This window comes from Cupressus sempervirens, chromosome 3, assembly GCF_028749045.1.
Source record: "Cupressus sempervirens isolate cs-2001-9-10 chromosome 3, ASM2874904v1, whole genome shotgun sequence".
In the NCBI taxonomy this organism is placed as follows: domain Eukaryota; kingdom Viridiplantae; phylum Streptophyta; class Pinopsida; order Cupressales; family Cupressaceae; genus Cupressus; species Cupressus sempervirens.
Window position 1 is genome coordinate 740,655,812 of NC_143120.1, and position 7,942 is coordinate 740,663,753.

The 7,942-nt window shown below is 33.9% G+C and overlaps 1 protein-coding gene across 1 annotated transcript; it reads left to right on the forward strand.

Moving 5' to 3' along the window:
* The first annotated feature begins 1,515 nt into the window (after positions 1-1,515).
* LOC149568942 (putative germin-like protein 2-3) lies at positions 1,516-2,282 on the forward strand. The gene is made up of 2 exons (XM_089817651.1): positions 1,516-1,642; positions 1,750-2,282. Exons 1-2 carry the CDS (start codon positions 1,516-1,518, stop codon positions 2,280-2,282), a joined length of 660 nt encoding a protein of 219 aa, XP_089673777.1.
* The last annotated feature ends 5,660 nt before the right edge of the window (positions 2,283-7,942 follow it).

Here is a 7,942-nt window from a genome sequence, read left to right on the forward strand (position 1 = left end):
TTATTCTCCTCATCAAAATTTTCCTTTAAACTGTTCCTCAATTCTCCTATCCTCTTCAAATTTTCTTACAGCTTCTAATACTTGATCTCCATTCTACGCACCCCTTAGATCTTGTTCAAGGTGATCCAATGGTTCAACCTTCTCCCAGAGGAGGTTTCCACAGTAGGTTAGAAGTGCTAAAATATGGTCTTGGCTTCGATTCAGACTGAGCTCATCATTCTTACTAGTTCCTTCCTGATTATTATTTGTGGTCTTCATGGCGAGTATTCAATTCTTGTACCAAACATAAGTATGCAACTTATAAAACGTAGACCGAGGTCCTAGTGTTTAAGCTCATCTCCAATACCATAGAATGTCAAGTCATCAAATAGCTAGTATATCGCAAGGTCAGAAGATCAAGTCTTAGTCATTCAATTGCAAAGACTAGCCAAACACAATTTTCCATTCAATTTAATATAAGTAATACAAGATTCGACCAATGCCAAGAATAAAGACAATATGCAAATTTAAGTATACTAATGTAATCAATTGCAAATTGCAAATTTTAGAAATAAAGTTTAAGACTAATATTCAATGTTTTAATAGTTATGAGAATTTTGTTGAAGTGCTTCGAAAGTATTTTACATGTAGATTTTAAAAACATACTTATAGAAAACTCACAAATAATTAGATATGTAACATGTAATTTTAAATATGTTACAAACAACTAAAAGAAAATCATTTCCATCCCTAATTATTTAAAATCCAAATAATTATAAAACACAATTTATAATTAAGTTGTTTAAAATAAGATTGTAGTTAAATCAAAGAAAGCTAATGCTAAAAGTGATGGAATGAAATTTAATTTCTTTATTTTTAAGAACTAATATAAAAATCATATTTATTTTAATTAAAATGTAAAAATGAATATCTAATTAATTATTATATAAATAATATATTTGCAAATGGAGTGGTTGTTTCTGATCTGATATTAAACATTAATACATAATTAATTATTATGTAAATAACTAATATCATCCATTAGATATCTTTAAATCGATGCAGTAGTTGTTTGTGATTTTCAATTTAGTTATTAGGTCTTATTAAATTAATGTGGAGGTAACCGCATGCAGTAGGGCTTACGTTGGAAATCCCTGTGGAAGTACGTCATCATATTGGAAGAACGGGGTAAAATAGACGGAGTCAAGATGAATGAACCCTTGCGAAGTAGTCATCTGTGTTTGAAATACATCATTCAATTTCCCTAGTTTACCAATTCTACGAGGGAGCAATAGCATACATAATATTGGCTTTCAGGAACCTCAACGTAGAAGATTTCAACCATAATAAAAGAATGATAAGAGTATATCCGCGGTAGCAGGTGGGTTGATCGTCAGGTAAGAATGAATGAGTCCTTGAGGAGCAGTTAACGTTTCGAGTATATAAAGCATGCAAATGGGCTTGCAATAGTACTCAATTCAATTATCCACATCCTGAGCTGTTTATTCACATCAGTCTCTCTGTGTTCCTGTCATAATGGGTAGCAGGATGATTTACCTCACGCTGGGGCTTGTTCTGTTGATATGTTGTTTCGGCAAAGGCGTCGTGGCAGCGGATTACGATCCATTGCAGGATTTCTGCGTTGCAGACAACGAAAGCAAAGGTGAGCAGAGAATAACATTATAGATAATAAGAGATCTAGGTACTGATTATATGATTGCATGTGCTCGTTAGAAATCTAGGTACTGATTATATGATTGCTTTTCACAGTGTTGGTGAACGGGTTCGTGTGCAAGGACGCAATGGCAGTATCAGCAGAGGACTTCTTCTTCGGGGGGCTTGGGCAGGCGGGGAACACCGACAACGCAGTGGGCTCCATCGTGACCCCTGCCAACGTAATGCAGATACCGGGGCTGAACACGTTGGGAATATCTCTGGTCCGCATCGACTACGCAGTGGGTGGAATTAATCCTCCTCACACCCACCCCAGAGCCACCGAGGTTCTCTTTCTAGCGGAAGGCGAGCTCTTTGTAGGGTTTATTGACACCAACAACACCTTCTTCAGCAAGACGTTGGAGAAGGGAGACGTGTTCGTCTTCCCCAAGGCGCTCGTGCATTTCCAACAGAATGTGGGGAAAGAGAATGCGGTCGCCATCTCTGCTTTGAGCAGCCAGCTCCCGGGAACCCAGACAATTGCTAATTCTCTGTTTGCGGCGAATCCCCCTCTCCCCGATTCCGTATTGAGCAAGGCCTTCCGCATCACCCAGGAGCTCGTGGACTACATTCAGAAGATGTTCGCCTAAGCTTCTTGAGCTTAATTTTTTGTGATCGATTCGATAAAAATAAAACAAAGGAAAGGTAGACCACATAGGAATACTATTTTCGTACCATTTAATAAAAATTCTCTCTTTAGAGCTGCTCGTTGCATTCTCAACAGAAGTTTATTTTCCTAAAGGAACATCTTTCTGTGTGAAAAGAATTCTATGGTTTCTGGTTCATGCATCTTGACCACAGATCCAGTCTGGGGATGTAATCCCAATACAAACTTATAATATCCATTCTAAAATGCTCATCCTACAAATACTATGGAACATATTTCACAAATAACAAAATCGCTCCTGATATTTGGTCACTGCCATGACCCCTTTAATCAAGTTTTGAAACTCAGCTACGTCTGTCTCATAAAATAAGAGATGCAACAATCGCTTCATGAAAAGAGATAAAAAAGTATTCCCAAGATATTTGTCCTGGTCACAACTTCCTCTCGGCCCTTAATTGTGGCTGTTCCACCACATAGTTGGTTCACCAATCAGCTGACATGCAACCCATAAAGCCCTAGACTATGCCGAAAGGTGATGAACACGAAAGTACTTTACCATGAAGATGATTAATTTCTCAGCATCATCCTTACCATCGAAACCATGGAAAGTGGGTAATACGATCTTTTTAAGGTCATTGCTCAGCTCCTCCGCTATCTTCTCATTATTATTCAGGTGTCCAAAATTATTCTTCATTAAAACCAGAATGTCACGTGGAGAGGAAAAAATTATTTATATCTATTTATACAAATGACAAGAAAGATTTATATCACAATTAGCATTGTGTTAAATTATGAACAACAATAGAAAGTGAAGATTAGATAAACTAAATAAAGACTAAAATTTTCAATCGATTTTATATATATGCAAGCGAATCACAAATTTGATTTCTGTTATCAAATTCAAGTTAGGTTTAGTTCGAAATGAGCTAAACCGAGCAATTAGGAATAGGGTAAAAAATATTATTCGTATATCTTTTAGGAAATTATAAAATCATTGCGAAAAATAGATTGTTGCATGAAGCTACTGTAGATTAAAAATGCTATCAAATGCAAGTTAGATTTGTTTCAAAATGAAATAAACCCGTGACAATGAAAAAGAGAAATTAGGAATAGGGTAAAAAATATTATTTCATATATCTTCTATGATGCATAGCTTAAAATTTGTAAGATACACTGCTTTTTAAAAATAAAATAAAAAAAATTAATGCTTTTTAATGGATCATGTAAGACTGACAAAGTATCACATTTAATATATCTGTCTAATTTCTTTTGGTTGCGATTAGTATTGGCATTTGTAAATGAAAAAAATCAAATTCCCTGTTTACCTACAAAATTAGTAAGATTGAAACTAGTGAGCTTTTTATATGTGAATGAAAGTGTACTCAAGCAAGGTATAATAATTTAAAACAAATCGAGAACAAATTGAAAACTATAAAAAGAAGCCACGATACAGAACTCTCCAAAGTCTATGGGATAAGGACGATAGAATTAAATGGGTTTTGTATTCAGTTTTTGTCTTCTTTTGAATATGAAGAATATACATTACTTGTAGAAGCGTTCATCTTTGCCAATGATATTTGGTGATCGATCAATAAAAATTTGAAGATTATAAAGATATTTTTAACTGATCTAGGAGGTAAGTTAGGTTGTCTTAAGTTTCAAATAATAAACTAAGCATGTCTCAGGTTCCATCCCGATTTGCATCTTTACTACATAATAGTCTTACAATTACCTCTTTTTATTGAAAATCTAGCTATTTCACGTTAGTTCCATGCATATGATCTGATAGTGTGAACCAATTTCATTCAATTTACTCAGTGAGATCTTAACTACGATTATCCAAAATGGAACTATGAAACCTAAAATACAAAAAAAAAAACTCAAGTTATTAGTATTCTAAATTTGTATAAAGAGTGCAAGAGAAAATTTAATAATATTTATTTATTCATGAATGCTAGAAGCAACACCCTCCTGACATAACATGGTACTATGAGGCATCATGAAGAATGTGCAATAATTATCTTTCAAAACTAATAGAACTTTGAAATACAATATTTAGACATATTCACATGTCGTACACAAGAGTCAGAGCAAAAGATATTTAAGTTCCTAATGAAGTTCTCTTAGATTACTAATAAGCATGCTTTGATAATGAGATTGTATACAATAGCATTCCTCATGGACGAAGAAGAAATTTTGATAAGTAAATACAGAGTGTTGGACATTTAAAAATAAGAAATCTACCTCATGATTAGGAAACATGCATTAACAAAGCAATATCACAAAATTTTGATAGCCAACAAGGTCCAAGTAAGGAAATATTTTGTCATATCTCTTATAAAGATATCATTATTACTTGTAACCATCTTATCTGTGTAAAAAATTAGCACTCTAAGTTTGTCCATTCCAGATTGACTTTATATAGAACATTTTACTACCATAAATTTCGACTTTTGACCAAAGTAGAAACTACAGCTTGGGTTTAGAAAAACATTTTCTTTGTAGTGTAACTAAAGAAGAGTAAAAGATCTCATAAATAAGTTGGTAACATAAGAAAGCATTGAACGTTAACCTGGAGCGTTGAGCGTTGATTCTCTACTTATTTAATCTCTCTTCCATCCTCTCCTTTATTGAACTATCACTGAATCCGCTGGTATTTTAAAATGGCCGCACTGCTAACTTATCAAGATTCAGAAAATGGAAATTTAGTAAATAAAATCATCAATATTTATTGAAGAAGGCTTTTGTGTTCATTCCATAGAATTGATAGAGGAAACCTTCTTAAAATTTTAAACATAATAAAGATGGCAACCGTAGTATGGAAACAAACCTCAATGTTTAATTAACGGGCCATGCAATAATTGATTACATTTCCACACTTTCTTTCCTTATGATTCATGGTGTTGTGTGTTACATCCTCTGAAATGTAAAGGACTATCAGTTAGAATTTATGAAAAATATCTCATTGTATTTGAAGTTGGTTGTTGCTGAGAAAAATCATCGTATTATGAAAATATCAGCTGTAGTTTAGATTTCAAACTGAAAATTATACTAGAACAATGAGAAGTGTTGTTGTTGGATATTGGAAATGTGCCTCTTAGTTCAGATCATTACTGAATTTGGTACCGAGTTTTGTGAAGGCAGGATCCGAATAAAGACTAAAATAGGTTAAGTTATAGGACGTTCTTAATTGTACTAGTTCTTATGGTGTTGTAACTATTTCCATAAATATTAGAGGTTATGTTTATGTTTACTAAGAGTAGAGATAATATTTTACGATCTTGTGATTTTAATGTAAATCATATTAACTTGGAAAGGACTAGAGTCCAAAAAAATTCATCTCTTAACTCTGTATTTTCAACAGAATGATATGACATTTCTAATTTCAGTTGAAATAATTAGTGTCTCATCGAAAGGAGGAAGAATAGTGGTTAAGAAAGAAAGAGGTTTCAAGGATCACCCATGGAAACTCTGACTAGTTTTCCATTTTTATTGAAGGGAAATATTAAACAATGTAAATCAAAATCTGAGTCTAATTCTCCATGAGTTCTTTGAAAATGTTTCCAGATAAAATAACAAAAGGTTTGGCATGTGTCCTTCAAAAGGTAAATAAATAAATTACATTAGATAGTTTTCCTATTTGACCCCATTTGACCCTCATAAATGATTATAATATGTTTCTAAGTTCTTGTGACCCCTAAAGACATATGTTGTCATGACATGTGTCAAAAAAGGTCATAGGATAACCTATGACTCCTTTTGATCCATATAAATGATTATAATATATCCCTAGGGGTCCTAGGACCCCTAGAGACATATGTTGTAATGATATGTGTTGAAAGGGGTCATAGGATTTTCTATGACCCCTTTCAACCCATATAAATGATTATAATATGTCCCTAGGGGTCCTGGGACCCCTATAAACATATGTTATAATGAAATGTGTCAAAAGGGGTCATCGATTATCCCATGACCCCTTTCGGCCCATATAAATGATTATAATATGTTCCTAAGAGTCTTAGGACTCTTAGGGACATATGTTGTCATGAAACATGTCAAAAGGGGTCATAAGGTTATCATATGACTGCTTTCGACCCATATAAATGATTATAATATGTCTCTAGGGGTCCTAGGACCCCTAGAGACATGTTGTAATGAAATGTGTCGAAAGGGGTTATAAGTTATCTTATGACCCCTTTTAACCCATATAAATAACTATAATATATCCCTAGGGGTCCTAAGACACCTATAGACATATGTTGTAATGAAATATGTTGAATGGGGTCATAGGACATCTTATGGCCCATTTCAACTCATATAAATGATTATAATATGTCCTTAGGGGTCGTACATCTCCTGGAGACATATGTTGTAATGAAATGTGTCAAAAGGGTTCATAGGTTATCCTATGACCCCTTTCAACCCATATAAATGATTATAATATGTCCCTATAGGTCCTAAGATCCCTACTGACATAAGTTGTAATGAAATGTGTCGAAAGTGGTCATAGGTTATACTATGACCCCTTTTAAACCATATAAATGATTATAATATGTCTCTAGAAGTCCTATGACCCCTATAGACATATGTTGTAATAAAATATGTGAAAATGAGTCATAGGTTATCCTATTACCCCTTTCAACCCATATAAATGATTCTAATATGTCTCTAGGGGTTCTGGGATCCCTAGAGACCTGTTTTGTCATGAAATGTGTCGAAAGGGGTCATAGGTTATCCTATGATCCCTTTCAACCCATATAAATAACTATAATATGTCCATAGGGGTCCGAGGACCCCTAGAGACATATTTTGTAATGAAATGTGTCCAAAGGGATTATAAGTTATCCTATGACCCCTTTTAACCCATATAAATAACTATAATATATCCCTAGGGGTCCTAAGACACCTATAGACATATGTTGTAATGAAATGTGTTGAAAGGGGTCATAGGACATTTTATGGCCCATTTCGACCCATATAAATGATTATAATATGTCCTTAGGGGTCTTACGTCCCCTAGAGACATATGTTGTAATGAAATGTGTCAAAAGGGTTCATACGTTATCCTATGACCCCTTTTAACCCATATAAATAATTATAATATGTCCCTATGGGTATTAGGACCCCTATAGACATATGTTGTAATGAAATGTGTTGAAAGGGGTCATAGGTTATCATATGACCCCTTTCAACTCATATAAACAATTATAATATCCCTAAAGATATGTTGTCATGAAATGTGTCGAAAGGGGTTATAGGTTATACTACGACTACTTTCAAATCAAAAAAATGATTATAATATGTCCATAGGGGTCCTATGTCCTTCAGAGACATATGTTGTAATGAAATATGTTGAAAGTGGTCATGGAATAGGTTATCCTGTGACCCCTTTCCACTCATATAAATGATTTTAAAATGTCCCTAAGGGTCTTGGGACCGCTAGAGACATGTTCTCATAAAATGTATTAAAAGTGGTCATAGGTTATCCTATGACCCTTTTCAACCCATATAAATTATTATAATATGTCCTTAGGGGTCCTAAGACCCCTAAAGACATGTTGTAACTAAATGTGTCAAAAGGGGTCATAAGTTATCCTATGACAACTTTCAACCCATATAAACAATTATAATATGTCCCTAAGG